The 23,240-nt window shown below is 35.9% G+C and overlaps 1 protein-coding gene across 50 annotated transcripts in view; it reads right to left on the reverse strand.

Moving 5' to 3' along the window:
- grip1 (glutamate receptor interacting protein 1) overlaps nt 1–23,240 on the reverse strand; it is a 359,502-nt gene that overhangs the window by 80,890 nt on the left and 255,372 nt on the right. For all 50 annotated transcript variants that reach the window (XM_073946220.1, XM_073946216.1, XM_073946217.1 and 47 more), the window contains 5 exons: nt 20,912–20,995; nt 20,234–20,309; nt 18,276–18,421; nt 5,585–5,732; nt 4,697–4,866 (listed from right to left, as the gene is read on the reverse strand). In XM_073946220.1, coding sequence (XP_073802321.1) covers nt 4,697–4,866; nt 5,585–5,732; nt 18,276–18,421; nt 20,234–20,309; nt 20,912–20,995 — 624 coding nt within the window. The remainder of the gene's footprint in view (nt 1–4,696; nt 4,867–5,584; nt 5,733–18,275; nt 18,422–20,233; nt 20,310–20,911; nt 20,996–23,240) is intronic.

Raw genomic sequence — 23,240 nt, forward strand, 5'->3', positions numbered from 1 at the left:
ATTATAGAAGTGTAGTAGGTAATTCAAGTAAACAAATCTAATAAATGTTGTATGAACAGTATATGTACGGTAATATTAGGACTGCTGATATTGAAAAAAATGTAATATTGCAATATATATATTTTTATTCTGCAATATACAGTTGAAGTCAGAATTATTAGCCCCGCTTTGAATTTTTTTTCTTTTTTAAATATTTCTCAAACTATGTTTAACAGAGCAAGGAAATGTTCAAATTTTGTCTAATAATATTTTTTCTTCTGGAGAAAGTCTTATTTGTTTTATTTTAGCTAGAATAAAAACAGTTTTTAATTTCTTAAACACCATTTTACGGACAAAACTATTAGCCCCTTTAAGCTATATTTTTTTCCGATCTACAGTCTACAGAACAAACCATCGTTACACAATAGCTTGCCTAATTACCCTAACCTGCCTAGTTAACCTAATTAACCTAGTTAAGCCTTTAAATGTCACTTTAAGCAGTAGAAGTGTCTTGAAAAATATCTAGTAAAAAAATATTTACTGTCATCATGGCAAAGATAAAATAAATGTTATTAGAAATGAGTTATTAAAACTATTATGTTTAGAAATGTGTTGAAAAAATCACTCCGTTAAACAGAAATTGGGGAGAAAAAAAAAACTCAAGGGCTAATAGTTCAACTGTATATTGCAACATGAATACAATTTCACCAGAAGACTTAATATTTTAATTGGGAAAGAATTTAGATTGTTAGATTGACTGGGATGATTCTGTTATGTAAATGCATCTCCATAGAATCTAATCAGCAATCTATAAATAAATAAAGAAGAATATACAATCTTACTAGTTTAATAGTAATGAGGTACAGTAATTGAATAATAATAAAATAAACATAATTATTCAATCAAATTAGGCGTTATTGTTACAAACTGTACAATTTCTTATGCCGAGATGCGTTTGAAATCATTATGCAATCACAAGCCTCAAGAACACAAGCGAATGATGAATTATAATACAAACCCAGCTCTGCATGTCCTGCAATTGGGAATGATCACATTGCAATATCGATGCTGAGATGATATATCGTGCAGCCCTAGGTAATATGCTATTCACACAATACATACTACAACAAACAAACAAACATGCACATACTAGCCAGGCTTAAACATTCTGTTCAGTGTTCCCCTCGGAAGCAAGCAGACTGGAAGAATAACAATATTTATGTTTTCATCAGCACATTCAGATGTTTCACCGTGACACACACAGGCGCTTATGGAAGCTCACCAGCGTTCTGTTGTGAATGCACAAACACGGCGATGACAAGCTAGAGTGTGTATGTATGTGTGAAGCAGACGTGCGTGGCGGTGTCATCCAGCTGTCTGTGCAGTGACGTTTCCGACATTAGCCAGCTGTCTGGAATTTCACAGTGCCTGGCATTTAGATCTGTGTTAGTACAGAACGCTTCACTGCACTAAATCTGCTTTAGCTGGGGAAATAGAGTCCACGTCTGTGTGCGCGCACTGCATAGTGGACGTGCCGCTGCATAGTAATGCCCGAAGCCTGACAGTCTTCACAGAACCAGTGAGTGAGCATGGGATAGTCAATGTGTTTGGATGGTGCTCTAAACTCAATTTCCTTTCCTTAAGAGCCAATCAAGACACCTCCTACCAGCTGACCTGCGGGTCACTTCATTGTTTTCTAATACCGGGGCTGCGAAAAGCCCTACGACAGCATGTTATGGGGAGCATTAGTATGCTGCGCGGGTCTGCGATTATTTATGTTCCCAGGGCCCAGGCTTTATTCCACATTTTTATTAAGTTCATAGCTTAAAGGTCATTCAGCCACTGACCTTGCGAATGTTCAGCAGAATAATTCTAATTTATCAATAGGGGGGGGGTTTGTGCTCGGTTGAAAGGCAGAGCAGAACAGAACATATAGGTTGTGTTCTTCTGACCTCTTTTTTTGTCGTTTGAAACATGGCAAAAGCTCCTTTTCAAGAAAAAAGTCCTGAGGTTTCATTTTTTTATCATGATTTCTTTTAGTGGCTTGGATGTGACTTGTAATTTATTTATTTATTTTAGAATATTACTATTTGGTTGCTTTTCAAACATGCTACTATGCTATGTTCAGTGTTAGGCAAGCTACTTGATAAATGTAGTGAGCCAAGCTATTAACTACTCTACTTAAAATGTAGCTTGACTTCTCTAATAGCTACCCTCTGGGAAATATAGTAAGCTAGGCTAAAAGCTACTTGGCAAAAGTAGCTTAGCTACATCTAAGCTATTTGTGCAATTTTCATTTTTAAATCGAAGCAACTTAATTAACCAAGTCAATCTTATCTTTGTCATCTTATATTTGTTCAGTTCAGTTAACTTATTTACTGCAAATAATAAGCTTTATTAAATAGAAACTTATTATAGTATATAACATCCAACAAAAGCAGGTGTTACTCATTTACCGATCTCTTCCCCATGACATTAGACACTTTTAAATCTTGAATCTTATAAATGGTTTAAATCGTCCTTGAAAACTCACTACTTTACACTTGCCTATTCATGAGGTGTGCATTTTTGGCTTATCTTTCTAGATGTTTGAATGTTTTATCAATTGTGAATGTTTTAGCCTGAATGATTCAATGTGTTATTCTAAACTGTTTTATATCTGTTTTTTTTTTGTTGTTGTCTAAAGCACTTTGAGAATTAAGTTTTAAAGGTGCTATAAAAGAATAAATTATTACTATTATTATTATTATTATTATTAATAATTCTATTATTAAAAGACTATAGTTATACTATAGTAATTTTTAGGAAGGGGGACCGGAGGGTGTGCTTCAACTAGGGGATCACACTCCTCAGCCTCCTGGGGAAAGACTATGCAAGGGTACTGGAGAGGAGAATCCGGTCGACGGTTAAACCAGAGATCCAGGAGGAACAATGCAGTTTTTGTCTAGGTCGTGTTACACTGGACCAGCGCTATACCCTCACCAGGGTGCTCGAGGGTTCATGGGAGTATGCCCAACCAGTCCACATGTGTTTCGTGGACTTGGAGAAGGCATTCGACCGTGTCCCTCATGGCATTCTGTGAAGGGTGCTTGAGAAATATGGGGTCAGAGGTGCTCTGTTAAAGGCTGTTTCGTGCCTGTATGAACAGAGTATGAGTCTGGTTCGCATTGCCGGCAATAAGTCAGACTTGTTTCTAGTGCATTTTACACTCCTGCAGGGCTGCCCCTTGTGACCAATTCTGTTAATAATTTTAGTTTAAGTATCTTGGGGTTTTGAAGGATGGAACGTGAGATGGACAGGCGGATTGGTGCAGCACCATTGATGCAATCCAAGACCTGTGATGATGCCAAGGTATCCATAATCCTGGACCAGGCCGTATCCTGAGCAGATGCTGTGGTGGTCATGGAGGAGAGACCACAGTGACAGACAAGTCTCCGCATTGATCCCATGGGCCAGCCTGAACACCCGCATGTGACCTACTCAAACCTGCAGTTGGATGGTTACCAGTGTGTTTCTATAAGAGATTCTGAAGGTTTTTAAATTGTTACTATGTTTTTCCTAGGGTGTTTCATGTGTTTTACAGTTTTTTTTTTTTGGCTTTTTTTTTAGGTCTACTCAAAAGTCTCATTTGTGGTTTTAAATATGGCTCTGGTCTGGCCATTCTGTTCCAGTGAGGCCTTTCGCATCTTGGTGGTATAAATCCAGCCCTATCAGGAAGAACAGCAGTGCTCAAGCTTTTGTCTCTGGTGTTGAATGTTAGCATTGTCCTCCTGATAAGATGTGACAGGGCACACATTGGATGTCACGAGGACGTATTCTCTGGGATAATCATCGCTGCACTAAACTTTGACGTCAACTCTTGTTATCATAGCAGTTGCTGGCACACAGCTTAATAATAACCTGTCAGGTGATAAGAAGAAACACTTGAACAACACGTAACCTCTGACAACTTGAGACAGGAGGCAAGATGCCCTATCCTTGCACAGCCTTCTCTGCAGAACAGATATTTCTACAGTAAAAATGCTTAAATATTAAGATAACAGTCATGTAGACCAGACACAGCTGCTTACAATAAAAGATGTTTTGTATTGTATCGTGGAACTACAGGACTGATATCAAAGGCATGCAGGAATTATGTTAGGCATCAATTATGCATATGGCATCACTTTCAGCATCGATTAACTCGTTAAGGGGATGTCAGATATCTCCAAAGAGCCAAGATGTACAATTTCAGAGAATAGCTCGCAATAATGGGACCAAAAATAAACTTCTGAAAGAGTAAAACTGGACTAAATAAATGGGGATTAATTCTCCACATCTGCATCACTTCATTAAGCCTTTAAGGTCCACTCCTTGAAAATAGTATTTTAGCCTACATGTTGTATTAAACAATATGCTGTCACAACTCTGATAAATAGTAATAAGAAATTAATAATAATAAAAATAATAATAAAAATAGTAATAATAATAATAATAATAATAATGAATAAAAGGTCAACGTAACGAACAAAGTTTTTCAATTCCAATACACTTCTTTTTCATTGTATTTCAATGTACACATGCTTTTGATGGATATGCATGACCGTTACATCCAAATCTCGATGCATTCTTTGTGAATTAGCCCTAAAAAAGGGTCAAATCATTGCAAAAATCAAGTGAGAATCCAGAGTGAATTACCACTACTATATCATTCCAACTGAAATCGATGGTGTCTTACCATGTTCAGGGCCCTTGAGAGCCAGTCGTGTTTGGTGGTGCGGCAAAATCTCCATTTTGACATGTTCTGAAGCGCTAGCTAGCAGCTGGGTGGCCTCGGCCAGTGTGCAATACTCCATACTTGTGCCGTCCACCGATAGGATGTGATCACCTGCATGCAGAGCACCACACCTACAAACACAACGACATTCAGATTTATAGCATGCATTATTTTAAATTAATCATATATAATGTGATTAATTCCTCACACTAAAGCAAACATTATTGATTACCTAAAATAAATGCTACTGAATATTCATTACATAAATGCATATAATAAACAGTAAATCTGTTTAACTATATATATTTAGATGTTTTAGAAAAGTAAAGCAAGTTAGTTCTAGAGAGTATTTATGTCAGTTACTAAAAAAATATTGTTAGATTGAATTTATCATCAGAAACATTGCTTTGAAGCCAATAGCTGCACACTGGGCACCTAAACTGGCACCCTGTCGATAAAAAGATTTATAAGATGTATTAATAATTCCCTCGCAATGTTTCCCCAAGAGCAAACTCTTGAATCATCTTCAAAGTGTTAATCTGTTCTGATGGAAAGGTTTTCACTTGCTCAGCACTCCGCCATCCTTATTATTGTTCCGGGCCTTTCTGCTGGCATGAAGGCTAGATGAGTTATTGAATTTCTATAATTAGTTGCTAAGCTTTATGCATTTCAAACTTTGAAAATTCCACAAGCGGGCATCAGGTTTCTGCAGCATACATTTCTTTCCTCTTGACGCATTGATCGGGCTCACAGAACAATGGAAACATGATGAGCAATGATGCTTCTTTCATAAAGAACCCAAGCGGTCGCCTTCTTCTGCATGTGGGAAATGATCGCAGCTGTAATTACCTATCAGCGATGCTGGCTGGTTTGACCTTGTCGATGATGATGACCTGCTTATTGCAGTACATGGAGGTAGAGAGAGCCAGACCTAAGCTGGAGCCCATTGACTTGGCCACCTCCACCAGCAGCGGGCCTGAAGCAGTGGCTACAGAATCTGTAAAAGATGGTCATAAAATGGACATTACAGAGGTTTAAAGAGGGTAATAAACTATGGCAGAGCTTGACTTTTTGTTTTAGCTGTGCAAATCAGAGCGTCGGTTAAGTTTAAACTGCAGAAATTGGATGAAGAGGAAACTAAAATTGTGGCCTGAAATTGTTCAGGATGTATTTAGGTTTATCTTATATGCTTAGCTGGCATCCTTTGCAGATGCTAATAACCTTTATAGCATGGACACAGTCCATGATGTAAGATGAAGACTGGGATGTGATATACAGTAACACATTTAAGCTTTGACTAGAAAACAAACCAACAGACCAACTATAATTTCCTTCACTCATACATACATACCTATATATAGCATATATAAGTACACCACTCTTATAAAATCATATCTTTAATAGGAAGCTATACAATATTTTATTTGTGCATATACATATAGATTAGTCAGTACTGAAGCCAGATCTGGAGCTTATCTAACAAAATAACTTACGATAATAGTCCAAAAACTAGTACACCCAAATTTATATGTTATAGATAAATATTAAATACAAATTTTTAAAAGAGGAAACATCAAGTGAAGCAAAAAATGGAAAAAGCAATAGCTGAAATTTTGTAGGTTGTAATTTTTTGCAATATTTTGCTTGAACTTAATTGTGATATCTTTCAATTTCTACATATGTTTGGTGACTAAAATGTTGTTTGAATAAATATATCTGTTTAATAAATCTGTTTTGTCTAAGTGCACCAAAATACATAGCCTAAATTGAATATATATATATATATATATATATATATATATATATATATATATATATATATATATATATATATATATATATATATATATATATATATTATATATTTTATACCTCAAAGTGTCATCTTTAATTTTATTTTACAATGAGCATTATTCACAGCCTTTTATGTTTATGTTCAGTTAATTCTTGTTAAAAGCGTTGAAAATAACCAATTCTTTGCCATAAAAGTGAAATTACTGAATCAAGGAGCCTGAGAAAAATGCTAATACTAGAAGAACATTTCAGATGCCATATATGAGCAATATCACATGAGTAGCAGTGCGATATGGCTGTATATCGGCACTGGTGGGAGGCGTGCGTTGGTACGAGGCCGCAGGCCGAGTGCCTTAGTGCTTCCACCAGTGCTGATATAGAGCCAATCAGTTTTGAGAACCAGACAGAACTGTTGTATATATATATATATATATATATATATATATATATATATATATATATATATATACTGTTCATTTGATATCACAAAAAAGTGCAACGATGATCAAACCAAATTAATGATACTAATGAAAATACAAATAAATAAAATAAGTAATATTAAAATAATAGTCCGAATTAAGACAATAAAGAGGCTGCATGTAATTTATGTATTTTCCTGTCAGAATACTAATAAAAAAAAAAAAAAACAGTCAGACTACTATTATAAAGCATTATTAAATTATAGTATTTTTTCTCTCAATATTATTGCAAGGCATTTCTCTTCTAAATTCGATTAAACAACATTATGACATTTGAAGTAGTATTGTTTTTTAAATGACCTTGATCAGGTTTATTTTCTCAAAATGTTAGAGCAATGAGACCAAAACATATCTATTTTTTCTTAAAATATCATATATAATAATTTCTTTTGAAATTATGTGCTACAGTGTTATAAGACTTTGTACTTATTAGTCATGAGTTTTTTTATTTTCAGAAAATATTTACTTTCTTTTGTAACATTATACGATTAAGATCTTCATATTTGTTTCTTTTTGATGGCACTACAGCACCAATGTACAGTGAATTCAATAATGGTTTGACTGCTTCATCACCTGCGTAATCTTTCATGACCGACTTCATGCATCTAACAATTGCTTCTATGCCACTGCTGATGTGCACTTTTACCTCTAATGAAATGAAATTACATACATTTGTAAGTGTGGCCTATACGTGCAAATACCTAGCAAAGAATTGCGAATGGCAGCTTTACACCCACACACACACACATGTACACACATCTCATTAATGTGAATGAGGGCGAGCGGCTGCGGTTGGACCTGTTAAAGTGTAATGGAAGTAATTTAACATCTCAGTTTAGTAATGGGCTGCACTAAAAGACCTGATTACACCATACGTCTTCAGAGTGTGGTGGAAACCGCTACACGTAAACACGTGTCACGCGTCCGCTCTTCCAGCCTGTTCCCAACACACACTGATTTCACTTGACGCCCATTACAAAGAGAAATAGCTCCTGCTGTTGTGTCGAGCGGACAGAAGGAGCAGCCGGTTTTTAGTTAGAGCGAGTGTACAGATGTCGGCTGTCAGGTGTGTCAACTTCCTCTCCATATTCACAGTAAACACGCTTACTGCCATCGCAAAATGCCAGCGTATTTGGGAAATTCCGGCGCTAGTCTGAAAGATGCTGTCTTTAAAACAGCTCTTTAAACACTCAAACATGTGCCAGTGTGTTGAACAGAAAGCTTGGATGGTGACATTGTAGACTTCCATTTATGCATTTAGCAGATTCTTGCAACCAAAGTGACAAAAGGGGAACAACAGCCATTCGTTACAGGGCAAATAATGTATACAATGGCACTTTTATTAGACATATAGATTGGAAGGCAACCTTGAGAGGAATGAATGAAAGGGTGTGTGTGTGTGCAGTTTTAGCTGTTCTTTGATAAATGTGATACTCTCAATAGATTATATGGATGGTTGGAAGCTTGCTTCAGTGTTTTGTACATCAAACATTAGAAAATGTGTCACTTGTAATTGATTTAAGGCATTTACCATTGATCAAGTGTCCATTAACTACACACGAATTGATTTGTAATAATGGTTGTAATCAAGCCCGTCGCTGTTTTGCTTCATAAATGCAATGCTCTACCAATCAAGCTACATGAATTCCCAATATCTAAATAGATGAAAGGACATACTGTAGGGCTATTCAATTGGTGGCCCGCAGGCCGAACCCGGCACGCGAGACAATTTGTTCTGGCCCTCCAAACAGTGTGACCGAAACATCAAAATTAAATTTAGTTCAGTCGAAAAACAGCCGCTATAGTTATGGAGTGACGTGCTCTGTTTAATAGAGCATGAGCTGCAGTTGAAGGTTGCACAGAGTGTGAGTTACCAGAAGCGAGTGGCATGGGCAGCCAAAAACATTTGCATATGTTTGTAGGAAAGGCCTTTTGTACAATGCACTGATATCGTTGACAGAGATGCAACAATTAGCCAATTTAACTATTAACTGCGCTTTAAATCGTTACAGTTAATAAATCATAAAGTCTTCTCTAAGTTGCATTTCTGTAGCATGGAACGAAATGAAACTGCTGCAATTTAACAAAGTTATGGCAAGTTGCGAACTGTGCGCTAGTTACAAGTTCCAAGCTTGTACACGAGGGCTAATACACACGCACACTGGATTAACTATAGCAGCAGCTATTTCCATATCACGTCTTTTTCCGCTTGCAAGTTTCTTGTTTCTAATGTAAGAATATATGACAATAAGCGTGCACAAGCGGAGCAACACGCTCGCGGCTTTCCAGGCACATCTGACGGTGAGAGCTGTGCGTGCCTTTCAGTGCAATGTAAACAAAAGATATGTAAGACTATGATTATGCATGTATGAACGCAGATGGCAACAACAGTTAATCTAAATAGCTACTTACCTAATATAAAGCTTGAATTTACATTAGATATGATAACCCTAAAACCATGATTATTCTTCAAACTATATAATCGTACAACAAAAATCTACAATTGTTGCATCCCTAGTTGTCATGCAGTACAAAACATAACATATAAATGTGTCTGAATGTAGAAGAAGCCTACTTAATGCACTGCCCTGCTTTTGCTGTGCTCTGAAATACAACGTTTGAATGGTTGTAAAAAAACAAAAAGTCTATTGTACAATGCACTGATATTATTTAGTCTCAAAATACAGTGTATTAACATTTTAATGTAGAAAAAGCCAGCATGGATGTCTTAAGGAGCAAAAATACAGCATATGAGCTCTTATATGCAGTTGCATCATCACTCATATAGCAAGTCATATCTCTCCGGTCCTTCGCTTGGGATGCTGATGCCCCCATGACAAACTAATAAAATAGCCCTGATGAACTGCATTACAGTATGGTGAGTGTTTTAGTAAATTCCCCTTTGATTCATATTTTAGAAAAAGTGACAAACTGATCGGAGGAGAGGTTGCTAAAAGATTACCTCATAATGCATCAGTACACAAGATATGCTGAATCTTTTTTTTCTTAAAGCACTTCATTGAATTATACTGTTCAAAAGAGCTGATTCACAGAAACAAGTCAGACTTCTCATCACTAACACTGTCTCTTGCACCAATGAACATGTACTGTGACCATATTGAGGTGAGTTGGAGGATTTATAAGGAAGAGAGAGAGTGTGAGTTGAGGAGAAATGTTGGCAGTGAGGATATACTGTAGGTTTTGAAAACTGCCTCGAACTATATAAAGAATTGTGACACTTGTGATTGTTTTATTGTGCAGGAACTGATTTATGATGGCATGTTGGGTTGTACACTGCCTTGTGATTGGACAGAGAATAGCTGAATTGAAAGTTGGCTGGTAAAGACAGCTGCAGGGTACCCTAGCAGACAAAATCCATATAGTGGAGGTTTATGGTACAATGCATGAGTCCCCAGTGGTGTGCTTAAAATGTTGAATTTTTTTTAAACTACATCTTTGAAATAACTGTCCAATAGAGACAAAAAAAGACTCACATCTCATCACTAGCATTGTGTTTTGTGCTGAGGGTTTGTGATGATGAGAGATTGCAGATCATTCCATAAGGGAGGAGCAAAGAGAGGTGAAGCTTACAGAAAGTCTCCTTGTACCTCAAATATGAGAGATTGTGTCATTTTTGATAGTTTTAGAATCAAAATCAGAATCAGAAAGAGCTTTATTGCCAGGTATGTTCACACATACAAGCTATTTGTTTTCGTGACAGAACTTCTACAGTGCAACAGAATTACAAAAGACAGGACAAAAAAACGATAATAAATATATTTTAAAAATAGAAGTAAGTAGTGAATGCAAATATACAAAGTGTGCCACAAATGTGTATAAACAAAACAAAAATATAAACAAAATATAAACAAATATGTGCCGCTGTTATGTGCAAATTGGCATGTAAAGTGTGTTGTTAAAAAGGATTATATGTGTATATAAAGTGTATAGCAAGTAGTGATGTTGGTTCCACAATTATTATGATCGTAATCGAATCATCGTGGAACTAACAACACTACTTGCTATACACTTTAATTTAAAGAGTCTTTACATGTAAATATACAGAAATTTATTGATTGTTAAGGTGTTTTAGATGATACATTGCTATCTGTCTGGATAGAGACCTGAACTTAAACTTTCAGACAGAAAGGGAGTGTGATGTAAGAAGGGACTGCAGCTCATTCCACCATCAGACAGAGTGAAGGTTACAGAAAGTGACTGTATGCCTTTGTGATGAAATTGGGAATCTGTGTCATTTGTGATTGTTTTAAAGCCTTAAGCAATGGAAAATGTTCTTTAAGTACATGCAAATGTACCAAGGGAAATTTGATATGAATGTGTTTGGATGTTATATTGCAGTGTAACTGAACTGAGAAGATCTGAACTGAAAATTGAGACCAAATGAAAGAGTTTGAGGTAAGATGAGATTGCAGCTCATACTACCATCAAGGAGGAGACAGGGTGAAGGTTACAAAAAGGATGTTTGTGCCTTGAGATATTGCCATTTGCAATGGTAAATCATTTATCAATGATTAAGAGCCCTAAAACTTTATTCACAAATGTAAAAAATGGATTTGTTATAAAGGTAAGCTGAGTTATAACATTGTAATCTGGTTGGATAAAGAAAATGTGATCTGAAAATTGCCTGCTGAGTATATCTAGGTAGACGAAATGACCAAACTGCACATCTCTAGGGAAGGTGAGGGATCGCTAAACATGGTAAATGAGATCCAAGGGATCTCATTGACCAGCCATGACAGCAGATGATGATTAAAGCCCCATTTCCAGCCCCTGATTTCCACCTTCACCTTCCTGCCAAGCTTTTCAGACTCACCTGACACCAGCTAAACAGGGAGGAACAGACTATCCATTAATAAAGCCAGGGGTGGGGAAATTGTTCAATCACATGGGTGCCATCGAGGTGACAGAGGCTTGGTGATTAACATGCCACCGTTAAGCACATCGTGCTGATGAGGGGATGATAGAGGAGCTCTAGGAGCACCTGTGTTGCTGTAAAAGGCTGGAGGAGCATGTGGCAATGGGAGGAAGGGCGGCTGTAAATTATGATGAATGCACAATGCATTCTTGGTCTCTGGTGGTTACTTTTAATCAAACCTCATTACTGCATGTGTCCACTGGTGCAGAGCTCCACTTCAACTCCTCTGCGGGAGATTGTTGGGTTGACAGTAAAGCAAGGCAAATGGTGAGTGCGTCAAAGAGATGAGATAATGCTCAATATTCTGCAAATGAGATATGAAAAAATCTCTGTAGCCACTCACTGAGAATCAAAGGTTTTTTATGGATTTGGTCTCTTACTGACTGTATTTGTGGATATATACTGTTAATATACAGTATTTGGAGTATAATAGTTATTATATTGGATGTATACAGAAATCTATCTATCTATCTATCTATCTATCTATCTATCTATCTATCTATCTATCTATCTATCTATCTATCTATCTATCTATCTATCTATCTATCTATCTATCTATCTATCTATCTATCTATCTATCTATCTATCTATCTATCTATCTATCTATCTATCTATCTATCTATCTATCTATCTATCTATCTATCTATCTATCTATCTATCTATCTATCTATTTTTTTTAACCCAGTCATTTTAATAGGGATTCATACAATTGGGAATGTCCCAAAAAATCTCCAATGCAGAGTTTGCAATTGTTCAATTGTTTTAAATTGGGTAAATTTGCTGTGTTGACCAACAGAACGGTGTTTTGTTTGAAAAGATTTGTGTTTCATACAGTACAATTACATTAGTTTTAATTATTGATCTTTCTTTTTTTTTTTTTTTTTTTGCTATGTGACAGAAGCTAAACAACATTTTAAGCATAGCAATTTGTGCTGTTAGTTAATTCATGAAGGAATAATTCTTTGGAGTTTGATCTTTTAAATGAATCATTTAAACTGGTTCACAAAAACAATTTGACAACTCACTCATGAATTGGAGTGAATGATTCTGATTAGTTGATTCAGTGATCTGAGAATCATCTCTTTTAGAGTTTGACACATCTGTTCTGTAATTAGTTTTATGAACAGCAGATTTCTTGCGTTGTGATGAGCAAGCTGATATTGAAAAGTGTACTTCTTAACGGATCAGTATGTAATGTTGTACAAGAAATGCTGAATCATTTTTTGAGCCAGTTAACTGAATTAGACTGTTTAAAGGAGCTGATTCATGACTTCTCAACACTAGCAGTGTCTTATGCACCAATGAACAACGAGCAGGAAAACTGATAAGGCAAACAAAGAATGTGAGGTGTGCAAAAATACAGTATGAAGACAGAAAATCTGACCATCATAGATACTATGTCTTGCATCACTATCTGCATTTTTTTCTGGCAAACAAACCCTTCAGAACTTGAATTTGAAAATGTATGAACATGCTCACACAGCACAGAAAGTAGATACACATTTTTTTTTTTTTGGGGGGGAATATACAGAATTCAAGCCTGCTCTTGTCAATAATATCAGTTTCAGGAAGTTGTGTATAAACAAATGTGGCACCTTGTTTTCTTCAGAAACACTATTTATAGTAGTTCTTATTGTATGCACAAATTAAAGTACACCCTTTACGCACTTTTCAGAATGCTGTCTTTGTTTGCTTTTAATCTAGAAATTTTAAATGTGTTGATCATCTGGGTTCACCTAAGGCCCCGTTTACACTAGTACGTTTTAGTTTTAAAACTAGAATGAAAACGATCCGCGTCCACACTAGCGTTTCACCCAGCATTTCTGAACAGCTCTCCGTCTACACCACACCACTGAAAACGCACATCAAGTGACCACACACACACACTCTGGCATGCGCTGCAACATATCTAGCCAGATGAGAGCTGTGCTCGTCAGACTGTTCATCAAGAATCTACCTCTGTTCCAATCTCACTATATTTGTTAAACTTGATATTCAATTCATCTTGTTGTCTTTATCTAACAACATATTCCCCGACTTTGGTCTTTTAAATCTATTACTTGTTCACGTGTTTTGGCTGAGCACAGAGATAAGTTAATATTTAATGTTACCATGTACATTCTGTATATTGACCGATTGTTGTTCTTTATTTCCTATAATGTATAAACTTATTGTACATTACTTGTTATCAAATTGTTTTTGTGAACCAGTTTAAATGATTTAAATGATTCATTTAAAAGATTAAAAGATCAAACTCCAAAGAATTATTCCTTCATGAATTAACTAACAGCACAAATTGCTTTGCTTAAAATGTTGTTTAGCTTCTGTCACATAGCAAAAAAAAAAAAAGAAAGATCAATAATTAAAACTAATGTAATTGTACTGTATGAAACACAAATCTTTTCAAACAAAACACCATTCTGTTGGTCAACACAGCAAATTTACCCAATTTAAAACAATTGAACAATTGCAAACTTTGCATTGGAGATTTTTTAAAAATGGTTGTGCCCAACTCAGTCTGGTTCTCTCAAGGTTTTTTTTCTTCACTTCCATCAGGTGAAGTTTTTTTTCCCTCTCCGCTGTCGCCACTGCCTCGCATGGTTCAGGATTGGTAGAGCTACGCATCGATGAATTTACTCTTCAGTGTTTGAACTCTCAGTAATGATTAAATCACACTGAACTGAGCTAAACTGAACTGAACTGAACTTAAACACTAAAACCTGAACCACACTGTTCCAGTTACTATGACCATTTATGTGAAGCTGCTTTGACACAATCTACATTGTAAAAGCGCTATACAAATAAAGCTGAATTGAATTGAATTAAATACACTTTTATAAGGGCCGTCATTGATTTTTAAAAGAAAGGGTATGTTTCGTATTTTCAATAAAAATGAAAGGAGGCAGAAATGTTATAGGCTCTGTTTTGTTATAAATATGCATACAGTGAAGATGACGCTCGTATATGCAGCACGACGCCTCAACATTTCAGCTGTCTGTTAGGTTGTTAATGTCAAAATGAAAATAGGCAGTTCCTTATATCATGTTATCATTTTATTGTTAAGAAAGTGAAACAGCGTACGTATCCAGGATGATGCGAATAAGTTTAGAAAATACACTGTTCCCTTTGAAGATTTACTCAACATGTCCTCGGGAGCCTGTTTTCCATATCAAACTTGCGAAGTCTGAACTTACAAGGAGAGAATGCAGGACTGAACTGTGTGTGGGCTACTTAATATTGAGGAAAAGCCCCAATCAGAGAGGCGAATGTCGGCAGCCCAGCCTCCGTGTTCAGATGTATCCGTTTTCCCCTATCCACACTGAGATGGAGCAGCAGTGTTTTAGAATAAAAATGGCCTCTTCAGCGTTTCCAAAACGCTCCATTTTCAGCACTCGAAAACTCCTGCGTCATGTGGACGGATGGCGTAACCGTAGCAAAACTTATGCATTTTAAAACGTAAACGCATTAGTGTAAACAGGGGCTCATTCTCATTTTCCAAGTCATTCAGTTTTACCTTGTGATCTGTAAACTATGGCTTCAATCTTGGTTTTGTTTTATGCACGATAGTCTTCAAGAAATGATTCATTATGTCCCCAGGGTGTGAACAGTTTGACACTTGAAGCATTGTGGCTGAAGCCAAAAACTTGTGGACCATAGCAAGGCCAGGCGGGTTAGGTCTTGTAAAGGGTCAGTTGTTTTAGATGGCGAGAAAAAGCTTTACTTTGGAAAAAAAAAAAAAAAATCCAGAACAAAATAGTTTTTCGGTTACACAGCAAGTCATAAACGGAGAAGAAAAGTGCCCTGACCAAAAGCACAGTCGAACAAGCACTGTAGGTAGTTATTGTTTAATGCTGTCTGGACTGAGGGCGTATTAGTGCAGTGAAGCAGGGTGTGCCTTTTCAAGTATCCTTCCAGTGGGCACAGCAGAAAGAGAATCTATCACTTCCGGATCAGAACCCAACACAACAACATCGGAAAGATGAGTTACAGCCGAGGGCGACTTGAAATCTTTGAGAATTTCCTTTTTCATTTCAGTTCAGCTCACACGCTGCCATCTTCTTTCTTGTGTGTTTCATGCACCTCATTCAGCTCTTTGGCACTCTGTCATTATCCACAGCATGATTTCCTTGACATTTACAAATGCTACACAAATATATTGACATTCGAGAGCTGGATAACATGGAATAATTGCTCGGTACTTTTTGAAAATTGCTAAAATGCTACATTCTGTAATTGCTGTTTTCAGTCGATGTGTTTACAATACTGCAATGGTCTTCCGGCAAGGACAATTAAGCTTCAACATTCAGAAAACAACAGCAAAAATGGTCTTCAACAAACCACAAAGGGCCCATAATCACGCCCCTGCTTGGCAAAGTCACTGCTATTATGTAGAACTGGAAAAACATTAACATAACTGTGACTACAACCAAAATAAAAATCACGATGCTCTTTAAACACTCTGTTGACTAAAAGTAACTTTTTTAACTATGTCATCTACTGTATATAAGTTATAAGTGTATTAATGCTGTATAAGGATTATATACAGTTAAAATCAGAATTATTAGCCCCCTTTTATTTTTTCCCCATTTTCTGTTTAACGGAGAGAAGATTTTTTCAACACATTTCTAAACATAATAGTTTTAATAACTCATTTCTAATAACTGATTTATTTTTTCTTTGTCATGATGACACTTCTATACAGCTTAAAGTGACATTTAAAGGCTTAGCTAGGTTAATTAATTAGGTTGACTAGGCAGGTTAGTGTAATTAGGCAACTTATTGTAAAACGATGGGTTTTTTGTAGACTATCAAAAAATATACAGCTTAAAGGGGCTAATAATTTTGACCTTAAAATGATTTTAAAAAAAATTAAAACAGCTTTTATTCTAATAAATATAAAAATAAAACAAATAAAACTTTCTCCAGAAAAAAAACTATTATCAGACATACTGTGAAAATTTACCTTCTCTGTTAAACATCATTTTAAAAATTAAAAAAAGAAAAAAAATATCAAAGGGGGGCTAATAAATTCTGACTTCAACTGTATATCATATAGTATAGTATAGTAAAGTATATATTATTATGAATGCTGTATTAGAATTATATTAATTAGTATTAATAGTACTACTAGTGTTCGTATCAACCAGAGCTTTATTTATTATAGAACAGACTGATAAGTATATTTATTCTACTTTTCTTGATGTAAAAGTCTACGAATGCTCTTATAATACTATAATAAGAGTTATTTAACAAGTATTTACTAGGGGAGTTATTCGACTCTAAAAATGCTGGGTTGTTTCGCCTTAATTTTTGGTAAAGTATGGACAAATTAACTGTTGGGTTGTTCTTATTTTTAATAAGGGTTACTAAATAAAGACTCCAAATTAATTAATAAAACTTCACTATAAAACTGTATATTTTATTAAGGCAGCAACACGTAATTGTAAATAAAATTCCCTGTTTCCTAATCTAAATCAATGACATTGAAAAAAAGGCCAGCACAGTATATAATTTCAGCATCGATATCATAAGCAATGTGTGAATTTGCAATAGTCACATCACAAGATCTGCTATATCAAGTGGGGATTATAATTATCCAGAAAACACAGAACACATGCAAAGTTTAACCATATTATTGTGAGATTTTTAGGGCTACGACTATGAAAGATTTCAAGTAAATTTGGCCACAAGAAATGATAAGATTAATTGCATTCAATTATTTCTATAATGAAGACTACAGTAGTCAACATTTAAAGTGCATCAAAACCGTTAAAACTATAAAATGATGAGACTTTTGTTTTTACAGGTATTGATATTTTAGCTCCATAGCACTGCATTGTTTAGCTCAAACCAGCTCCAACCCACACCTGCTTAATAGTCTCTAGTAGTCTTGAACGCCTTGATAAGTTGGATCAGCTGTGTTTGATTAGGGTTGGAGCAAAACTGTGCAGAGCTGCGGCCCTCCAGGAATCCAGTTTGAGACCTATGTGTTAGACTCTCCAGAAAACCATGAAGCACCTTAAAGCACTATTGTATTAAATTATGTTTAAAATGTGTTTATTATATTTTATGGAAATGCATTCCCTAATCCCTATCAATGAAAATGATTATTTCTTCCTAAATAGAGTTCTTTAAATCATCCTGAGAGATTATACTCATATCACAATATATACAGTCCAGAAAAAACAAATACAGAACTGTCAGATTTTTCCAATAACATCCAGCCATATTTCAAAAAGGATTATTAATAATATTATTATGTTGCATACATTTATTGCTGGCTTTTTTGCATAAAAATAAATGGGAGTAATTGAAGTGGGCGTGTCCTTACCCATGACTGACACATCGTACTCTATGAGAAGAGTGGCTTCTTGGCCGCACTGCTTGAGGATGCTCATGGCCTCTGCGTGAGACGCTCCATGCAGACGAATTCCGTCAATACTGAGCAGCCTGTCGCCTGGTTTGATGGTCCCTTCCCTGAGAAAAAAACAGAAGACAACAAAGACTAAAATTGGCTTTTTGAATAACACAAAAGGGACCCAGAGACATAATTGCACGTCTTCTGCAAGTTTATTCATAAAAATAGACATGTTACAGGTGTTACACATAATTACACGCATTCCTTTTGTTATTATGGCGTCTGTGGTTAATACACCAGAGATCTTCAGGAAACCACAGTAAAAGTGTGTTTGAAAATCAAAAAAAACAATGGTGAAATATAAAACAGTATGAGTGCATCATTGAAAAGTGACATTGCCAACTGCTGGCCTGGCATTTTGTGTAAATCATTGACAACTTGTTCATCTGTGCACAAAACTTTTTGCTAGATCAGTCCATTGAGATACATGTGACGACTGCTTCAAAGCATGTTTAAACCTGGAAAAACAAGAAATCACTCTAAGAGTAACATTTTGCTTAAAGGCTTGATTTAAGCCTCATATAAAATGTATTCTGCAGTTTTTATTTTCCAAAAGGAGCCTTTCTTTGCGACTGCAAGATGTCAGAGGCCAGTCAATACCAAATTGCAGTGGAACAGAACACAATATTTACTTAAAAAAAATAAAAAATGCTGCTGAACAAAAGATATGGGAATTCTCTGTCGGTAAGAAATGAAATTACCAGTGTGCAAAATGAATATTGATAAGGGTTGAGGGGAACGGGAGAGACGGGCTGGCGTGTAATGACGGTAATAACGGAGCAGTTCAAACGCCAGAGTGAGTGAAATATCGTGCCGGTCCATTTGCAATTCTCAAGCGAGTGCTGAAGTTGCAGGGCAATCTATTCCGGGTCTGAAAGGAACTCTGACTGGGAAACACTATTTTCATCAAGCAATTTCTTGTCATTTCGCAGCAATGACTACAGTCTATTCAGGGGGGACCAGTAAAGTTAAAAGTTCAACCCATTGCAAGCACCACAGAGAGCAAACAAGCATGCAAGAGTTAAAAATAATATGACATGCACAGAAAAATAAAATAAAAAATGCAACTACATAATAATTTCTTGGCAGTCAACAGCACTGTAAATGCTACAAGACTATTTTAAGTTTTAAGCATTTATCTTATTTTAAAAAAATGGAGATATTAAAATAAGTCTTAATATTAAAAAGAAAATAAACGTTTGATCCCATCAATGTTATAACAAAATTTTATATTATAACAATTTTATGACCTAATTGTCAGCAAGCATCAGTGTTTATTGAAATTGAAATAAAATTTTAAAACATTGAAATTAAGATAAGAAATTTTGTTATAGCAACACTTGTGACTGCTTTGGGAAATAACGCTTATTGTGGATGTCACGAGATGACTGATTGTGAAGGAACCTTTAGTCTGGCACATTTTTTGCCCAAGAGAAGTTAAGATTTGATTAAGACAAAATCGCATAATTTGACTTTCATAACTGACAATAAAAACCGTATGATCTGGCCGGGGCTTTACATAATTAGAACTCTGGGAACACTAAGTAATACTTTGTGATTTCTAAAACTGAAGATGCTTTAGTTTCTGTAAGTAAAGAATAAACAACTTCATTGGAACAAGATTCCTAGGTTTCATCTGTTTACTGAATCACAGTACTGACATTAGCTAAGCAAAATGCTAACACCAACTCCACCGAAATCAATTGTTAGACTTTCGACTTTTTGTATAATATGGAAATTTCTCCTGCCTAGATCAGAGTGTTTCTAATCAGTCTCTTTTCAGCCACTTTTGTTCAGGATGCTGTTTATGTTTTGGAAGAAAGCTTTAATGTCAGTGCTGATGAATCTAGCTGAGTTCAGGAACAACTCACCTGTCAGCTGGACCGCCGGGTCTGATGGTTGTTATGGTAACTGGGCGAGATTTGTTTCTGTCTTCATGGGCGCCTCCTACATCATAGGAAGAAAACAACTCGTATTGACATGTTTATCAAATGAAGTCATACAGCAAGACATACAGTACACCCGATGCTTTAACATACAGTACATTTGGCCAATCAGCTCCATACAGCGTCTTATTGAAAGACAATAAAGGCCGTTTTCTCACCTCAATGAAATTTCCATATATTTTTCAACAAAAGCACAAGATTATACATTTTTAAAGCCGCTGCTCGCTATAAAATTGCATGCCATTGAATTCACAAATGGAGTCTCAAAGATGAAAAGGAAGTCCTTAGTATGCCTCTTTGAGAATGATTTGAGAAAAGGAGCAAAGCTAACCAAGACCTTGGCTTTTTTTTTTCTGCCGCTCTTCAAAAGACTTCATACTCTAGATGGATATGAAAAAAAGATGTCTTTCTTTTAATGAAGTCTAAAATGCTGTTTGGTAAATATTTAGAAATCGAGTGCTAGCGGTGCTACTGAAAGCTGTTGCGTCTCTTTCAACAGGCCCAAGGGCAGCAAAATAAATCTTCAGCGAAGAATGGTCTCTCTTTGTTTGATGTAGATGTGAATGAAGCGCATTGAGCTCTGATGTGTGGAAGTCTGCTCACCTCTGATGACGAAACCGAATGTATTGCCTTCTTTGTGCAGCGTCACCTCCACGTTTTTGAACATGACCCCTGAGCCCTGTACAGCTGAGGAAAGAAATGAACAGTTCAAAGTTCTGTCAAGATTTCAATGCTTGACCAGAGCATATGAATGAACATCAAACTACAGATTACATCATATAGAGAGTGAAGAAACTCAGTGTAAGTGTGCTGTTATAAAACAGGTGTCATTGCAATGAATCAGAGGCAGGCTGGTGCATAATATTTATCATCTATGATGATAACAATCCACGGACAGATTTTCACTCATACATTGCCTGAACCACTTAATACATTTACATTGTTAAAAAGAAAACCAAAGGAGTGAGCTGTGCTTTACATTTTCTCCAAAATATATGATGAAGGTCATCAAGAAGTTGTAGGTGTTGCTCTAATTACATTTTTGAGAGTATTATGTTGAACACTGGCCAAATAAAAAGAGATGTTTATTTTTTTGTTTTATTGTTGCTTTACAGTAAAGTTGGTTATACACCAGCCTTGCTGTGCCTTGTTTTTGCATTGCTTTCTATATATTGCTAAGCAATGTGAATCAATGCAAAATGTTGGCAGCGATGTGCGTACCCTCATATAAATCAATGTTTAGAATTCTAAAAGATGTGATGTGGCACTTTGCATGTAGGGTGCAATGGGCTATTTGGATGATTTTGGATGATGACACTTACCTAATAGCTAAATGAATCAGCTGTTTTGAACAAATCATTTTAATGAATGAGTCCTTCATTAAGGCTGGGACTTGCCTCCTGGCAGTTTCACTGTCATATTTATTTATTGATGACAGGGCTAAACTAGCCAAGATACCAGCACAAAACTTACTGAACAATTATATATTAATATAAACAAATACAGTAAACAGTTAATTGTTTATTACTCTAAAAATGCAGATTACTATGGCTGAAAAATCAGCATCAAGTATCCAAACTGTGCAGTTATTCACACAGAATGTGTTTCTCTATTTCAATGTGTTACTTCTCCATTGTTTGTCTATGTAAATACAGACTTGATGAAAAACACCATGTCAAATTAAAAGAATTTCAACTTGCTCAATGTTAGTTACAAAGCAGTGGACCAATCAGAGGAACTCAGAGGTGGGGCAAGTCAAAGTCCCTCAAATGCAAGCCATTTCACTTGGCAGCCATCTTTGAAACGCCTCTTGGGCAGTATCCTCGGGCATTCTGTTTGAATGGGGAAACATCACATTCTCCAAAATTGCGTATGATTAAATTTCATATTAGGAAGCACCAATAAAACTAAACAAAATCTGTCTCGTTAGTTTTATTTCTAAACTTTTAAAATCTGCAGAAACTCACGTCTGATCCAAGCCCCTCCCACAGGGAATCGTCAGTCTACATCGATCGCTGATTGGCTCCTGTACTTGAAGGCGGGGTTTCATTCGCCATATGACCATTACACTTTTCCCTATTCAAAACTATAGGAGTAACATGTCTTGTGTATTCTATAGTCTTTGCGCATATATATTTACATTAGATGTCGCTTAAGCCTATGTTGTCTATTGAAAGGAATGCATCAATAGAGCCGCCATTTTAGTACAGGGTAGCGTTCCTTTGTAATGAATGTAGGACCAAGGTGCAGTGGAGGACTGACCTTACTAAAATTATAATTTTACATCACTTTTCTATATTGATGGATAAGTAACCACATGTTTATTGGTGACAAAAAGCATGTGCTTGTGTGCATGGAAATGTATTATCCTCCCACCCTGTAAAATTTGATTTAATCAGTGTTCTGAAACACCCCCTCTGATCCTGCTTTCACTTTTAACAGAGGGAGTGATTGGTTTGTGTTATGAATGACTCATATGAACCACCGATATCCCTGCGTCTCAATGTGCATATCCACCTTTCTTATCAAAACAGTACAGTATATAACATTTGTAATATTCAACGATTTAGGGTGGACAGTATGCATATTGAGGCACAGGCACTGTTATGTTAAAAGTTACTTCAAAAATGAGCCGTTACTTCACTTAGCTGACAATAATACAAGTTTCTGCGTTTCAGCGTCTTGTTGTCATATTTCATTTACATTATTTGCTGATTTTATTCAACAAAACAAGCATAAGTCTAGCTACTTTACCTTATGGTCAGTGCAGTAAGTGACTGTATTATCATCAATAACATTACTTGTTTAACACAAACGTTCCTAACAAACAAAATCATAAAAATGTGTCTATAAATGTTATGCCTTTATGTTTTGTTTTCTTTGTTTGCTTCTTACTACACTCATGCACAGTAAAAAAGTCCTGCATCTTCAC

This window comes from Danio rerio, chromosome 4, assembly GCF_049306965.1.
Source record: "Danio rerio strain Tuebingen ecotype United States chromosome 4, GRCz12tu, whole genome shotgun sequence".
In the NCBI taxonomy this organism is placed as follows: Eukaryota; Metazoa; Chordata; class Actinopteri; order Cypriniformes; family Danionidae; genus Danio; species Danio rerio.